Consider the following 17518-nt stretch of genomic DNA (forward strand, 5'->3'; position numbering starts at 1 on the left):
ACAGAACATTCGCCTAAAATGTACCGCTGAGCAACTGGATTCTCAGCCGCCAGCCTCTGAATATTCTTTCCAACAGTCAAGCCCTATTGATATGTCCTGGCCTCCTTTGGTCACAATGGGCATGCAAAGTGAAACAGGGCTACAGGGGACCTGAAATTCGCTCTTGTAGGCTACGGTGCCTTTGCAACCTGTCACAGGAAGCTGACATCAGACATGCATTCACTGAATTGTATCTTTAATAAGAAACCTCTCTTGGCTGAGAACCTGAATGAGAGAAAGGAGATCGTAGGGGGGAAAGATATCTGAAAGAAAGATCTTGTTGGAAAGTCACACGGATTGATAACATGGGTGCTAAGCACAAAAAAGAGGCCAAGTGGGAGTGTGGGGTGTAAGTCAGTCATTTTTTCCGGCCTTTTTCCTTTTCAAAAGGAGGCAAGTGGGTTCTGAAAAAAAATGCTGAGACCTTGCAATTTCCACCTATGGCTACATTTTATCCAACTTTAATAAAAGGATCAGCAAGCAGAAGTAGGAATGTGCATGACACACTTCCTGATCTGTACAAACCTCATCATCAGTGTTGTCCACAAGCAGCTTCTTAGGGCGGATGTGAAGTGGGGGGGGGCGGCAGGAGGAGAAAGGGGAGAAGGTAGGACAATGCCTCTTGAAGCAAACTCAGACAATTAAAATTCCACCGCACGGGCACCAATGTCAGGAAAGATTTCAATTGAATAAATAATCTTGGGCTAAGAAACCTTGACACAGAGCCTCTGAAATCAAGGTCTCTGGAAAAATCAGACAGGAAAAGTTCTGTGTATAGCATCACCGCTTTTGGCAGAGGGCTGGAAAATTGAAATCAAATGCTGCAGTCAGGCAACTTCTGAGCAATTTCAAATAAGTACAGTCATAATTCATCTTTAGTCAAACAATGTGAGATTCTAATAAGAGCAACAGGAAAAGTTCTAGAAGGAAAGAACACTTCTAATTTCCATTGTTCTGCAAACACTCCCTCTCAAGCAGTGATTTTTTTTTCCCCACAGTTACTAAGTGGGAATCTGATTGTTAGAAAATGAGGAAAGGTAAACCATATTTATTCCAGTAAAGAAAAAATGTGCTTATTTAACTCTTACATAATTCTGGGCAGATGCTATGCAAGTGTGTTTATTTATGTGATTTAGCAGAATTTGTGCTTCTCCGCCTCCCACCCATGTAACTGAAAACATCCACGTAATGGGGGAATGTTCTTGCAGGTCCCAGTTCTCTTTTTGGGTCTGAGACAGGCTTGCAGGGTACACTGTGCAAAATAACTTCTTCGTGTTTCACAAAATGGATTAGGGGTGGTGTTTCAGAAACCATTTATTCAAGCCTCCGTGTCACTGTTAAGGTACAGAAACTTCTCAAGTGCTATGTCATCCACAGAAATCTTCTTACACAGTAATACCAACCATTACAACCTGAGCATCCACAGTCATGAATGTGACCCCACTTGACTAACCATTTCATGTTTACTAAGGCTTCTCCCACTCTTAAAAATTCTAGTCTACAGTAGGATCACAAACACCAGGGTTTTACGGGAATAATAAAGCTTAGGGAAAAAATGGTACAGTACAGGTTTTTTTTTTTAACTTTTAACTTTGGGATAATTATAACTCACAAAAAAATATAAAAATACTACAGACAGGTCCAGTTACACCCTGCACCCAGCCCCCCCCCCACAAGCAACCCGATTGTAACATTTTATATAACTATATTACATTACCAAACCAGGAGATTGACACTGGCACCATATTATTCACTGGATACTATTAACTAGATTCAGACCTTACTGGGATTAGAACAGGTTTGAAAAACTATTTGGACACAGCAAGAGGTTAACTTGAATCATTTGCATGAAACTCATTCTTGGAGGTAACATTTTTTTTTAATTTTTTTTTTAAAGATTTTATTTATTTGACAGAGAGACAGTGACAGAGGGAACACAAGCAGGGGGAGTGGGAGAGGGAGAAGCAGGCCTCCCGCCAAGCAGGGAGCCCGATGCGGGGCTCAATGTGGGGCTCGATCCCAGGACCCTGGGATCATGACCTGAGCCGAAGGCAGACGCCTAACGACTGAGCCACCCAGGTGCCCCTGGAGGTAACATTCTTACAGGGAATTTGAGTTCGCTGTCATCAGAGCTGGATACTTTGAGCAAATTATTTGTCACTGAGCTTCAGTTTGTTCATCTATAATTTGGGAATCCTAATACTACCCAAGTAAGTTGTTATGAGTGAGAGTGGCATATATGAGGAATGCCCCCTCCCCCAAATAATTGTTTCCTTCATTCCTTCATGAGACTTCAGCTCCCACGATTTTTTAGGAGTCCCAGGTGATCTAATAATCAGCATGGTTAATGTGCTTTGTTTGTTTGTTTTTGGCTCAGGCTGGTCCTCTTTCTTAGAGCCAACATCCCCAACATCCCTGACCAAGGCACATCCTCAAGATATTTGAAGTAGCAGGTTTCAACTCTAGGATGGGCCTTAATGCTACATCTCTTAGAAGGCAGCCCGCTACCCGGAAAGTGACCTGAAAACTTCAGGACTGCCCTCCTCCATGGAGCCATGTTCTACCCAGCAATCTAGCTGGCTTGGATTCTGGGCTCCTGCAGGCTGGTGACTCAGCTGGAGTTGAGGGCTGAGCTGAACCGTCATTCCATTCGCTTCCCTGCTCTGGCTCTGAGGTGGACCCTGGAACAGCCCTAAGGCTTTGACTCTGGAAGTCAGAAGGAGGAGGGATCAGGCAGTCCTTAATTGTGGGTTTTCCTTCTGCCTTCTCACTACCTGCCACCCTGTGCAGGTGCACAATTTGCACTAATTGTAGCATTGGTCCTGAGGGTGACAATAAAACCCACATGGGCTCCTCCACCTCCTGGTTTTTATTGTGTCTCACAATGATTTGTCTATCATAAGCCAGCTGGGCAAGTGCCATCCTTCATTCTCTTTTTGGTACACTGCCTGCCCTGCCTTAATGCCCAATTAATAAAATTACAGAAATAACCCTCCTCTGGCCTGGCGTTCTAGAGGCAGCACCGGGCAGTGAGACTGGTGTGGATCTCCTTAGAGCCTGGGTGCCACACAGAGGTCCGAAGGTCACTGCAGTGCTGGTTGGGAGATGGGGTGGACAGAGTCGGGGGACATGAAGGTTGTACGGAGCATATAAACAAGAGCCGTTTGAAGAAGAAGGGAAATTGGGGTGGGGTGGGTGTACCTAGGCTTAAAGGAAGCCTGAGGATTTTGTGAAGAGCTTTAACCTTAGAGCCAGACTGATTATTTTATTTCAGCCTTGGCTCTGCCACTGACCAGCTATGTGCTTTGGACAAATTCTTAACCCTCCTTAGCTTCTATTTTCTCATCTGTAAATGGGGGATAACACCACCTATCTCTCGTATCATATGTTGTGAAGACAAAAGTAAAAAAAAAGTACCTAGGCCCTCAATATATGTAAAAGTAATTTCTTCCCCACCCTAACCTGCTAGAAATAGCCGAGCACAATTCTACGGAGAGCCGTTCATCTGTCAACACTTAGGCACAGAGGGCCTACTACATTTTATACAGGCATAGGGATTCTGTTTCCGCTGACCTTTAACATTGGACGTCAAGTCAATCTTGGGGAACATAGGCAGGCTGGGACCTGAGTAGCTGCAGGTGGCGTTATACCGAGGAAACTGAGGCAGGCCACGCCCTGAGACACAAACACGTCCTGAGGACCCTCAGTTAACAGGTGCGAAGGCCTCAGCCCAGGAAAGCAGGTGTTTCTTTTTTTCTCCAAAGTAACGGGGGAACGGGGCGGGGGGGGGGGTGCTGGGGCTGTCTTGGGGCCGAAGGTCGCGCTTGCGGTCCTTGGGTAGGCTCGAGGGCGCACGGGCGGAGGTGAGGGGGCGTCGCTGCGCGGGCGGGAGCGGGGCTCGTGGGCGCGCGGCCCCCTCCGCGCGCGGCGCCGCGGCCGCCAGGTGGCACCACGGCGGGGCCTGGGCGCCGCCGGCGGGCGGGGCGGGAGGCACGAAGGGGTTAAGGAGTTGGCGGAGCCGCCGCCGCGGCTCCTCGGGGAAACCCACCGGGGTGCGCGGAGGAGGGAGCGGCCGTGGGCTGCGGAGCCCGGCGCCGTGCCGGGCGGGGGCGCGGCCAATCGGGCGGCGGGCCCGGCGCGCGCGGAGCCAGGCGACATGGAGGGAGGCGCGGCGCCCGGCCGCCCCTGACGCGCCGCTCCGTCCCGGTGGTCGGCGAGCCCGAGCCGCCCGGGGCCCTGCGGCGCGGAGATGAGCAGGTCCGCGGCGCTCTTCTTCTGCCTGCTGGGCTGCAACGTCTGGAAGGCGGTGACCAAGACGCTGCGGGAGCCCGGCGCCGGAGCCCAAGGTCGGTGCGCGGTGGCGGGGCGCGGGAGGCGCGAGGGCCGGCGGCCGGTGGGCTTTTGTGTCGGCCACGGGCCTGCCGCAGTGACGGCGGCGGGCGGGGAGGCTCTCGGGCCGCATTGTGTCGGCGGGCTGCCGGAGCCCCAGCCGCAGCCTCTGCCGCCGGGCCTGCGGCCCCCGCGCCGCGCTCCCGAGGGGGGCGGCGCCGCCGGGGGACGCCGAGGCGTCCGGGGCAGAGCCTCCTGCGGGGTCCGAGGCCGAGGCCCGAGGGGGCGCGGGTGGCACCAGCTGTTGCTGCTTGCTTCGGGGGTTCGTCTGCGTGCCTCCCAAGGTCCTTTCCTTTATGCCGTGACACGGGCACGAGGCTCCATCTTCTCCTTCGCCCCGGCGAGAGGGGCTGCCCCGGGGTCGCCGCCGCCCGCTCCACCCTCGGGGCTTGGGTCCTGGAAACCCGAGTGCGAGGGCTGAATTCGGCCCTTTTGTTGTGGAGGTTGAGGGGGTGGCCCCCGCCTCTGGGGTGCCCTCGGCGCCCTGGGACCCGAGGTCCGTGGCCGCTGCCCGCCACCAGGCTGCCGCAGTTTGGGAAAGTTTCGGGGTCTTCTCCCCCTCCCTGTCCAACGTCTTTTACAGGCCTTAAGGGATTTGCTCAGCGCCCCAGGAATCATCCCCAAAAGGGGAGACAGAATTAGAACTGGGAGGCCTTACTCACTTAAAAAAATCATTTCTAGGTCTGTATGTCGCCCGCTCATGCCTTTTGTCTAATCTTTGGCCTCTGCAAATCTGCTTTCCAGACCTGGGAGTAATGTGGCCGCCTCTGAGAATGGCCGGCCACAAGCCTGTCTTTTGTTTTTAAAATAAGAATTTATCTGGGGGTACCCCGAAGCTTTCTTTGCATGCGTGTGTGGGGACAAAATTGAGTGCTTCTGTGTTGCCTGCGTTTTCAAAAGGGTGAGTGAGGCCGCGGCAGATGAGCATCTGCATCCGCCCTGGGCACCACTGCTGGGCCTCTCTGGGCTCCTGAGAGAGTTTCTCTGCAGCACGGTAGACCCCCACTCTCCCCCACCCTCCCCCACCCCCGACTCCTTGCCCGTGTTATCTCCTGGCAGAAAGGTGTGAGTCTTGTAAGGTCTGCCGCGTAGATGGAACGAAGGAGGAGCACCTCATCCAAGCGGACACCATCCTCTTGCACAGACCCTGACTTACTCCCTTTTCTTCATGCTAACCTCCTTCCCTTGTAACAAATATTCAGATATTACCTGGCAGCAGAGAACCCTGGGTGGACTTCCACCCATGATGTGTCAGGCAAAAAAGGTTCTACCCATAGACGGCTGGGTTTAGTTTGTTACCTACGTGTTGAATTAAAGGTTTTCCTATTCGTCGCTTGCTGTATCATTTGCAGGCATCTCTTTCATCATTGCTTTTTCTATAGCTGTGATATAATAGGACTGTTATGAACTGTGTATAAATTTAGTAATGTATATTGTGGAAAGGGGGACATTGACAAGGTACAAAAAGACCCATATGTCCCTTCAGTAGGAAATGAATGTTTAGAACATTAGATCATCGGGGTAGAATTGTAGCCTCTTTCATTAATACCCTACTGCTCTTTGAATCAGCTATTTTAATGAATATGATATTTGTGTTTCAACGAGGCCATTAATTCCAAAGGGGTTGAGTGTTTTGCATTTGAAATAGGAATATATAGAAACGTTAAGTTCATGCCCTTATAGAATAGAGGAAGGCATGGCCTCAAATGAAAAAACAGCCATGAACAAAACCTGCTAGGTTTACTTGAAGACCGCACTTCACAGAAATCTTACTGCTAAAAAATCAGATTGGGTAACTAAACTCTCAGAAATGGAATATTCTATGAAGTGGGTGAGAAATGATCAACCAGTGGGGATATTTATACCATGGTTTGGAGTGTCTTAGTATACGGTACGGTTTGAGTGGAAGACCAAGTGTTTTGGAATGTTTTTCCCACAGGATTACTGCCATGATTGGGTAGGATGGCTTTTTAAAGTGTTGAGCCCAGAAGCTCCACCAGAAGTCAAGGTCTCACTATCAGTCATCTAGGTTTTGAGCCAGTTTTTTTTTTTTTTTTTTAAGATTTATTTATTTTAAAGAGAGAATGTGCAGAGCTGGGGGCAGGGGCAGAGGGCGAGGAGAATCTTAAGCAGACTCCCCACTGAGGCCCAAGCAGGGCTGTCACAGGCCCCTTGAGGGGCTCGAGCTCATGACCCTGAGATCGTGACCTGAGCTGAAATCAAGAGTCAGTCACTTAATCAACTGGGCCACGCAGCCCTGAGCTAGGACCATTTTTAAGAGTGTGGACAGTTGCTCCTTTGAGGTTGGAAGGTCACCTTCCCCGCAACTGATTTCCTCAAACCATCTTGACACTCAACTTGTAACATTGTTTTTAAATTCACCTCTTCTCTCCTAGATCACATACACAAGGGGGGAAAATGCTACATCTGATTTCACTCTGCAATTCCAGAGCAGGTGTAGATTGTTTTGTACATAGTCGGTGCTCAGGTCCTGCTGAATGAGAGTGAAGGATTGAAGACAGTTAACACACACACTGTAGTGTAACATGATGCGTTTTTTACAGGAAAACGTCACTGGTTACCTTCTCAAAAGCCTAATTGGTAAGAGTTTTGCTTTTATTGTAGAAATGGTTACTTGAATCATTCTTTGAACAGTGCATTGTATACATACCTTATACACCAACAGAGTTTGGGAATGGCTTAGGGAAAACTACTTAGAGACCGAGAACACACAAATAGATACTGTATACTGTAGAATTACAGTTACATCCCCGAAACTAAATGACACCTTATTTGTTAAATGAGTCTTTATCACTTCATCTAAGGAAATTAACATCTGCAAAATTTCTTGGCATTACTTTGCTCTTTATATATTCAAGATAAAATTTAAGGTTTGGCTTCAGATCCTTCTTACTGTAGCTGCCTTGACCCAGCAAAGGGATTTCATAGGCAACAGTTGTCAAAGTGAAGTTTTGCTTTGCTAATCAGGAATTTGAACTAGCTCTGGATTATGATTACAGGTTTTTATTAAGTGTTTTCATAAAAGTTTCTCTAAAGTGTTTGTCCTATCTCCTTTTTTTCTGAGGAGAAAAGCAACTGTTATTCAGAAGTACTGACTAATGTTTACTTTCTTCACCTCTTGGACACTGTGCATTGAAGCTGGCTTCATAGAGGGGGCTCTCCTTGGAGCCACAGTAGGCTGTGCAGATGTACTCCATAGGGACGTGGTTTTGAAGCCCAGCACTGTCGATACGTGCCAGAGGAAAGGTCAGAGCTAGGTTAAGGACTTCATGCTCAGACTTAAATTGTATGATCTTTAGTTTGCTGCTCATTATCTAATAGTAAGGTATTTTGCAATGATGTGCTAACTTTACGTTCATCTCCTAAAAGCTACAATCTGTCATAACATTTGAGGTGAATGGTTGGCTGGCTGTCTTCTCTCTGAGAGGTCTATCCTTTGCCAAATTCAAATTTCAGTTATTAGAACACCATGATCAGTTGAAAGACCGTGCAGCGATGTAAGATATCAGGAGGATCATCCAACAAGCATAACTTATGCTGACATTATATGAAGAACATAACATCTAAATAAAACTCACATCCTGGGAAACTATGGTACTTGGACTTGCTGAGGCCACCGGGCTTTATTGCACACCAGGTGTGGGAACTCTGCAAAAGTAACAGCAATATCTAGGTAATTTCTGGCAAAGACTCTGCAATGACTTTATGAATTATTTTTGTGTCATAGTTGTACTTTTCCTATAACATTTTGTAACTTATAGCTTATTTGCTTAAAATTCTAGCCAAAAAAATCTATTGTATAGGTTTCTAAACTAATAGTTTGCAAATGAAAGTACTTTCTAAGCTTTGGTCAACTCTTTATTCTAAAGAAATTACCGATACCTCTGTAAATCTAACTCTACATTTTTATTCTTGGGAAATACTAATTCAGTAATTTCAGTAAATACTACACGCTAAAAAGGCACATGGAAATAAGTTGGACGTAACAGACGTGTATAATACTATTGAAAGAAAAATTTTATAAAAAAATTTCAGAACTCTAGATGGAAGAACTTGTCCTGTGATAACACCTACCTCCTATATTTTTTGTGAAACATGTCTAATGGAAATTATCACATACTTCCATGATGCTGTTACAGTTTCAGCAAGTTACAAAGAAATAATTGTAAACAAGTCATTTTCATTTGATTTCACTGAATATAATTTAAGGACTTTTAAAGACCTTGGTCCTGGCTAAATTATTCAGTTCCACCAAACATGGAACTGAATGTATTTTAATGTTTTTTTTAAGTTTCTTTATTTTCTTAGTAATTTCTACACCAAAATTGGGGCTTGCACCAAATTGAGCTCTAAGAGTGTTGCATGCTCTCCAGCTGAGCCAGTCAGGCACCCTGAAATGTATTTTTAAAAATAAGCTTCCGCACTCTTTAATAGACCAGTTAATTGTATGAAATAGTTGTTTTTAAAGAAATCCTACAGTGTGACCCAGTAGTATGCCCTACATTAAGAAAACTGTTGTTTTCGTAAGATCAGACTTGTAAATAGGCAAAACTTGAGGCAATTCACAACTCTAGAAAGGTTTCTTAAAAAGTCCCCTAAGGGCACACAGTTAAGTCAGCGTGTTTAAGGTGATTCTACCTTCCGCTGGTCAAGTCTCTATTTTAAATGATTTCTTCATCTGCTCCTCTTCCTCTTGGATTCACATCAGCCTGCAGATATTTGCTCTTTTTTATTTCCTTCACTTACCCTTTATAGAATTTATTAATCCACACAGGTTGCAGTAATGAAATCCTTTTATGTGGATGATGCCATTTTTGTCTCTCTTGCCTTGACATGATGTCTTAGCTCTATTTCTTTTTCTCCAGCACTCTACTAAACCTTTCCCTTTCAGTGCACTCTGCCTCCAGCTCCTCAACTTTCAACCTCCTCCAACCCAGCATACCCGAAGTTCTCTATTAAATAGACTCAAAATCTGGGTATCTCCTTAGATCATTTCTCCACCTTCTGGTCCACACGATCGGTAGTGTTACAGGTGTATTTATATGGCACATTTATGTAGATGTCTTTAGATCAAGACAGATGCATTTATGTAGTACAGAAGGAACGTTCTTGAGGTCAGGTTTATCCTCCTTGTTCTGGAGATGAGGAAACTCAGGCCAAGAGAATTAAAGTGACCTGATTTCATAGCACTTCCTCACCACACGGACCCTGTGGAAGGTAGAAGAATGGTCCCTGGAGATGTCCATGTCCCAATCCCTGGAACCCATGAATATGTTAGTTACGTGGCAAGAGGGTCTTTGCAGAGCTAATTAAGGATCTTCAGATGAGAAGATTATTCTGGATTATTCCAGGTAGGCCCAGTGTAATCACAGGATTCTTACAAGAGAGAGGTGGGAAGATCAGAGTCAGAGATGGAGACATGACCACGGAAGCAGAGGGTCAGTGTCAGAGAGACAATGACGATGTTTCACTGCTGGCTGTGAGGATTGAGGAAGGGCCATGTGCCAAGGAATGCAGGCAGCCTTTGGAAGCTGGAAAGGGCAAGGAAATGGATTCTCCCACAGAGCCTCCAGAAGGAACGCTGTCTTGCTGACATCTTCACTGTAGCCCAGTCGATACTGATTTTGGGCTTCTGACTTGCAGAACTGTTAAGATAGTAAAATTATGTCATTTTAAGCCACTGAGTGGTGGTAATTTGTTATAGTAGCAATAGGAAACTCATACAGATCCTGACCCCCAAGAAGTGTGAAAAGAAATGGGCACCCATGCAGTCAGGGTAATGGTACAGCAGCAGTGGACCACTTTGGGGAACCAAAGCTACCAAAGATAACTTTTGGAGTCATTTGGCATTGCCAAATTGTAGCCATGTTGAGGATCCTTGGGGAGTGCGTCAAGGACCTCCCCCACCCCATCACCAAACAACTTTCTTTCCTGGATGGACTCAGTAGGCTGTGACTTATTTGTAAGCAGAGTGTATCAGATCTTCTGTGTTCCTTCTAGAGTTGGGATTAGCCATACCTGCAGGGAGAATATTACACATGTGAGAACACACACACTCCGTCTCTCAAATAAATAAATAAATGTTTAAAAATAATAAAGAGTCAGACACTTAAACCAACTGAGCCCCTGAGGTGCCGCAGAAATCTTGGTTGCTTTCAAACTTTGGTCGCATTTTTGTTGAAACTTATCTCTTGGTAACTAAACGATGTAAAAGAACCATGTCATTGTATGTCGCCGTAGGCCCCCCAACACCTTTATATAATGAAAGGATGGTGCCTCCCCCCAACTTGGAGTGGCCTCCTAGGTGTTGTCTCAGGGGCTCAGCACACCGCCTCTGATACCTGTGCCTCTTGAGGCCGATGAGCCCCACCCGCTCTGGGCCCCAGGCCCCAGGGCAGACAGAGGGAGAGCAGGGTGAGACACCCGGACAGAGCACATGTTGGGCATCACAGGAAGAGCAAACTGCTTGATCTCCTGCGGTCTCTATCTCTCTGGGAACGAAGAGTTAAGTTCGGTGTAGCCCAGAGAGGGGAGCTGCGTGACGTTTGGACAGGTCCCAGAATAGTAGATAATGGGGGTCTCTGGCGATTGAGTGCAGAGGTGTGGGATTCAAACCTCAGGGGCTGGGAGAAGGAGAATGAAGTGTCCTGGCCTGAGGCTTCTCCTCAGGAACTGAACTTGAGAACGGAGAGAAGCTCGATCTTCTCGAGTTCAGGGCTTTGGTCAAAAGGTGAATACAGAATGGAGAAAAGGAGAGAATCACTCAATTATTTTAAGGCTGAAGAAGACCTTGTCTTCCCATTAGATCTCCTAAATGGTCATTCCCCCGTTTCTCTTCATTTTCATGATTGCGCATCCCTCACCCCCATAAGGTACTCGTTGAAAGCATCCTGTCATCTTCTCTCCCTGTTTTAATCTGTTCTTTCAGCCCAAGCTCTGTCCATGGGTCCCTCTTCAAACACCACTTTATTTGTGTTTCTCTCCTACAGAAAAACATTTAATACTTTCCTGCTGCCCAAAGCATAAAGTCTAAATCACTAAGTCTGGCCTTGACAATTTTCCTGACTTTCCTCATGTGCCTATTCCAACCTTTGCACCCTTGCTTCGCCAGTTTAAACCATCTTCTCGAGCTGGAACATTCCATTCGTCACCCCTGAGTGACCACGGTACATCCGCACCCTCACATCCCTCCACCTCCAGCCGTGCTCCTGTTGATGCTCTTACGACCCGAAAGACGGAGCATGTGCTGTATGAAGACATGCATAAATATGTGCAATACCTCCTAGACAAAAAAGGGTGGCGTGGAGGGGAAACCCTTATTTTTGGGAAAGCTTGATTAAATCCTTACCCTGTGATATTTTATAATCCAGTTGGAAGAGAACTGGAAAAATAAGGTATCACTAAGGGACTTTTTAATGTAATTGGGCAAGAGTCTCTTGAGTAAGATGAAACCTAGTAACACTTGTCTGACTAAAAGTCCATCTATAAATTGTGATGTTTATTTCCAGGTATTTAAAGGATTTATCCACAGTGGGACACAGAAAGTTTAATTTTAGAGAGCATAAGCATGCAGACATCACTCAGGGTGCTTAGTGGTTATAAATTTGGTTAAGAGATGTCCTCTTGGTGATCAAATCTTTAAACCATGACAGCATTGATTGGAAATACTGGTACCATAGTGATTTGCAATGTCAGATGAAGCTCTGAATAATAGTAACAGGACAATCAGGTAAAAAACTCTTACTACTTAAATTGAATGGGGAGATAAGGTGATTGTATGTAGATCTGATATGTTCCACTATTTTGGACCCTTAATTTTATGTAAAACATGTAAACACATACTCACATGTGGAAACTGGCAAGACCTTTTGGATTTGTGGGAAGTAGCAAGTGGCACGGGAAAAGCTGGCTTGGGGAAAGATAACTTTGAAGTGAGTGTTGAGTTTATAAAAGATTAGTTTCATCATTCTGTTTGTTTTGTTTTAAGCTGTACCTCACAGGGACAAAGAAATGTGCATTTAATGAGGAAAGTTAATTATTTCCATGTCAGGTGAGCATTTCATTTGCTTCGACTTACTTTTTTTGAGCTCAGGATTTGAGTGGAAAAATTACTGAATTTGTATTGAGGGAAGGATTTCTAATGTAAATTTTTTTTGAAGGTTTTTGTTTTATTTGTAGAGAGAGTGCAAGCAGGGAGGGGCAGACGGAGAGGGAGGGAGAGAATCCCAAGCAGGCTCCACGCTGACCATGGAGCTGGATGTGGGGCTCGATCTCATGACCCTGAGATCATGACCTGATCAAGATCGGACACTCAACTGACTGAGCCACCCAGGCACCCCTCTAGTGTAATTTTTAATGTAATTTTGATGAGGCTGAACTAAAGACGCTGAACACTTTGGTTCAAGCTGTGACTTCTGATTTTTAAAAATTATTTTATTATTTTAAAAGATTTTATTGATCTATTTGAGAGAGAGAGCACATGCACAAGCTCAAGTGGGGGCGGGGAGAGGCAGAGGCAGAGCGAGAAGCGGCCTCCCCACTGACCAGGGAGCCTGATGTGGGGCTCGATCCCAGGACCCTGGGATCATGATCCGAGCCGAAGGTAGACGTTTTAACTGACTGAGCCACCCTGGTGCCCCAAGACCTTTGATTTTAAAACAGTAATCAATAGCACAGCCTCAGTGGATGAGGTGCTCGCTCCTCCTTCATACCCTGGTAGTACCTGAGTATGGTGGTGGTGTGTGTCCTTTGCACCCCAGTCCGTTTTGGAGGCTCTGGGGAAGAATTTGCTTCCAAACTGATTGAAGTTATAGTCAGAATTCAGTCCCTTGCAGATAGATATCAGGCCGAGGTTCCTCTTTCTTTGCTGGCTGTCAGTCTGGAGCCTTTCTTTGCTCCTTAAGGCCACCTGCATTCTGTCACCTTGCCCCTTCCATGGCTAAGCCAGCAGCAGCACCTGGAGACCTTTTCACACCTCACCCCTCTCAGACTTCTCCTCCTGCTGCATCTCTCTGAGCCCAGCCAGAGAGACTTCTCTGCTTTTAAAAGGGCTGGTGTGGTTAGGTTGAACCCTTCAGATAATCCAGGAAAGTCTCCCTATCGTAAAGTCTATAACCTTAATCACCCCTGCAATCCTTTTGCCATTTAACATGACATATTCACAAGTTCCAAGGGTGGAGGTGTAGACATCTTCCGGGGGCTCCTTCTGCCTGCCACAGCCACAATGTGGACAATGGGTCAGTGCGCAGAGAGGATAGGGAGGTCAGTGAGAACGGGAAGGCGGACGGAGGAATGTCTTGTCTTGGCAAGTTCCAGGGAGGGCTCTGGACAAGTATCTCCTCTGTCCTTTGCTGCCCTGAGACCTTACAAGTCCAACATAGTCTCGTATGCAAGGAGATCCTAGGACAGCTTACGGGATACCAAATGCTGTGCTTCAAGTAGTCCCAAGTTTTTGTAGTTTGCGACTGAATTCATTGAATGGTAAATATTTATGGTATCTGTATTATATTTAATGTTAAGTCAGTGTGACAGTGGCAGGCACTCTCTGCTTCATTCACAGATACATGAAAAGTACTAATAATGATGAGCTAACATGCACGGGGTGCTCATTACCTGACAGACATGATGCTACGTACCTGGGTGGATTATCTTCCTTAATCTTCATGTCACTCCTGTGAGGTGTAAATATCAGTCTCATTTCATAGAAAAAATGAGATAGTGAGATGCAAAGAAGTTAAACTGTTTGACCCAAATCCCACAGTAAGTGGCAGAGTCCCGTGTGACACGAGGCAGCCTGCCCCGCATCATTGGGTGGTGCTTCTATCATGAGATTTGGAGGATTACATCATAACTTCACACAGTTTTTATCCTACGGCATTTTACCAGTATAAATAAAGGGCTTTTAATGGGCCTGGTCGTTTTTATGAAGAAAAATCTACTCCCTTGTGTGGTCCCTCTTTGCTTTTGAACCATGGAAAGCAATCTTGAACGGTTATTTGCTGAGCAGCTCCTGAGAGCCAACCTCCTTGCCTCGTGTTGTGTGGGGTCCAGATGCACAGAAGTGATAAGAAGCTCCCCCAAGTAACTCCTGAGCTCTTGAGGGAGGTCCTGTCAAGCAGGGTGGGATTTGGGGTTACACCCAGCTGGGCTTGGTGGAATCTTCTGGCCTGTGTTCAGAGCCCATTAGTATTTGGCAGACAGTTTATATAACAAGAGAAACTTGTTAGGACCCAACAATTTGGAGAGTTGGCGGTAGGGAAGGATGTGGTGGTTATTTATAAAACAGTCCTCCAGGTATGTTTGGATCCGTAGAGCATAATGAGATGCCCTTGTTCTTATGGCATCAAGTGAGGACTTTATTCACTCTGAAGGAAGAGTGAAATACCAGTATTTATTTGGTGTTTGAATTTACTTGCAGAAGTTTAATCTTTTTCACTCTTTAAAAAAAAAAAAATGTCTTCGTTCTTCTTTGCTTATACAATGATCCTGAGGGGCGCCTGGGTGGCTCAGTTGGTTAAGCAACTGCCTTCGGCTCAGGTCATGATCCTGGAGTCCCGAGATCAAGCCCCACATCGGGCTCCCTGCTCAGCAGGGAGTCTGCTTCTCCCTCTGACCCTCCCCCCTCTCATGTGCTCTCTCTCTCTCAAATAAGTTAATAAAAAACAGTGATCCTGAAAATAAATTTTTAAATGATGCTATTATGGGACTATAACAGATTTTTTCCAGTTTATTTCATGAAAATGTTTAGCCATACAAAAAAATGGAAAGAATTTTACGGTGAATACCCACACTCAACGCTTAGATTCTACAATTACCATTTTACTATACTTGCTTTATTATCTATCAGTCCATCCATTTATCCATCTTATTCTTTGATGGATTTTTAAAGTATGTTTCAAATATCAGTGCCCTCTCCTCCAAATACAGCAGCATGCATATCATTAATTAGTATTCAATATTAGATTTTTTCCAAAGGAAAATTTACATACAAGGAAATACACCAGTCTTAAGTGTTGACATATGCATATACCCGTGCAAATGCAAATCCCATCATGATACAGAATATTACCATCATTTCAGAAAGTTCCTTCATGCGCCCTCCAATAAATCTCTGCCTCTACCTCTTAGGGGGATTTTTTCCACTATAGATACTTTGTTGCCTATTGTAGAACTTCAGGTAAGTGGAATCCTACCGTATGTTCACTGGCTTGTTTGCCGTAACTTTTTTTTGAGATCCATCCATTGGTTGCTTGTATCAATAGATGGCTGAACAGTAGTCCACTGGGTGAATGTCTTAAAGTTTATGCATTCTCCTGTTGATAGACACACAGGTTATTTCTGGTTTTTGGCTATTGTAAATATAGCTGCTCTGAACATTTTTATACTGTTCTTTGTGCATATTTTCACTGCTCTTGTGAACAAAACGGAATTGCTGGGTTATAGGGTAGGTGAATGTTTCTAGTTTCACAAGAAACTGCTAGACCTTGGGGGGATGGGTTAGCCTGGTGATGGGTATTAAAGAGGGCACAGTCTGTGTGGAGCACTGGGTGTTATGCACAAACAATGAATCATGGAACAACTACATCAAGAACTAATGATGTGTGGTGATTAACATAACAATAAAAAATAACCGGAAAAGAAAAAAACTGCTAGACCTTTTTCCAAATTGGTTGTATTTTTCTATACTCCCACCAAAAATATGGGAGAATTTCTGTTGCTCCACATTCTCCCCATCATTTGGTGGTGTTATTTAATTTTAATCATTTTTGGTGGGCAGATTTGTATATAGTAGATAGATCGATAGGTGAACCATCCAATGCATACATTTCATTTTCCAGCTATAATTGGCTTTAGTTTTTGAAGAGTGTTAAAGCACTTTTAGAAATCAAAATTGAGGTTTCACCATTATGTTTATTTTCAACAATGTTTTTAAGCAGACTTTCATTTTTCTTTGATAATTTATTCAAGTCTATCATATGACCAGACTGTCTCCTCACTGAAAATCCCATCTGATCATGTAGAACCACTTTATCACATACCTGCCAGATAAGCCATGGTCCATGCATGTGGAGTATGTGTGTGTGTGTCAGGGTAGAGAGGGAATAAGAGAGAAAAAGAAAATAAAAGTAACCCTTCCAGAGTCTAATATTTGCATACTACTGAGGTTATGTAGGTTATATAGGGCTAGGGGTTACATGGGACTGTTTTGATGCTCGTTCTCTTTATTTTTTTAAATATTTATTTATTTATTTATTGGAGAGGTTTCGATGCTTGTTCTCTTTATTTTTTTAAGATTGATTGATTGATTGATTGATTGGAGGGGGAAAGAGAGATAGAGAGTGTGTGCACAGAGGGAGGAGCAGAGGGAGAGAGACAAGCCAACTCCACGCAGTGCAGAGATCATGACCTGAGCCAAAATCAAGAGTCCGACGCTTAACCAACTGAGCCACCCAGGGAACGGGATGCTTGTTCTCTTTAAAGGAAACCTAACGGTTACATGTTAGTTGCAAGGTGTAAAACTGATACACTCAAACAAGTGCCAGGAACTCTTAATGACCAGGCAGCTTCTAGAAGTTACTCTGTCATTAACCCTTTTGAGTCAACAGTGTATTCAGTCAATTCCTCAAAGTATTCTAATAGCCTCTTTTTCAAAAGTGAGGATAATAAAGTTCTAAACGTCGATTCACAGAAGTCAGAAACTTTCTATCAGAGTTGAGCATACCAAGAGATGTACTGGAAAAAAATGGAATTCCTTGAGATTTAAAAAACTCCCCTAACAATTGGGTAAATCCTTTGGAAATTTAGACGCACTATGGTTCCTTATTTCCTTTGCTTGTGCCATTAACCTATACAGGTACACATTTGACGTTTCAGATGCACATGCATGCTCACGTGCAGATTTTGTGGGACCGGGCTGTTCCCAGAGATCCATGTCTGGGATTAGGAAAGAAGTGGGTGTTTAAGTCAGGTCCTCTATTTTTCAGTTTGATTTCTTCCCCATGTGGCCTCTCCTAACTTTTATTCTGTTTCTGAGCTGCCTGCCCTTTAGAAACTGTATCCAAGCAAAGAA

General features: G+C 44.9%; 1 protein-coding gene across 1 annotated transcript in view; it reads left to right on the top strand.

Annotated features, from left to right (window-relative positions):
• The first annotated feature begins 4070 nt into the window (after nucleotides 1–4070).
• The window catches only part of FAM171A1 (family with sequence similarity 171 member A1), a 123283-nt gene continuing 109835 nt past the window's right edge, over nucleotides 4071–17518 (top strand). Inside the window, 1 exon segment of the mRNA XM_027594751.2 lies at nucleotides 4071–4385. Coding sequence (XP_027450552.2) covers nucleotides 4289–4385 — 97 coding nt within the window. The 5' untranslated portion in view covers nucleotides 4071–4288.

This window comes from Zalophus californianus, chromosome 9 (assembly GCF_009762305.2).
Source record: "Zalophus californianus isolate mZalCal1 chromosome 9, mZalCal1.pri.v2, whole genome shotgun sequence".
Lineage (NCBI taxonomy): Eukaryota > Metazoa > Chordata > Mammalia > Carnivora > Otariidae > Zalophus > Zalophus californianus.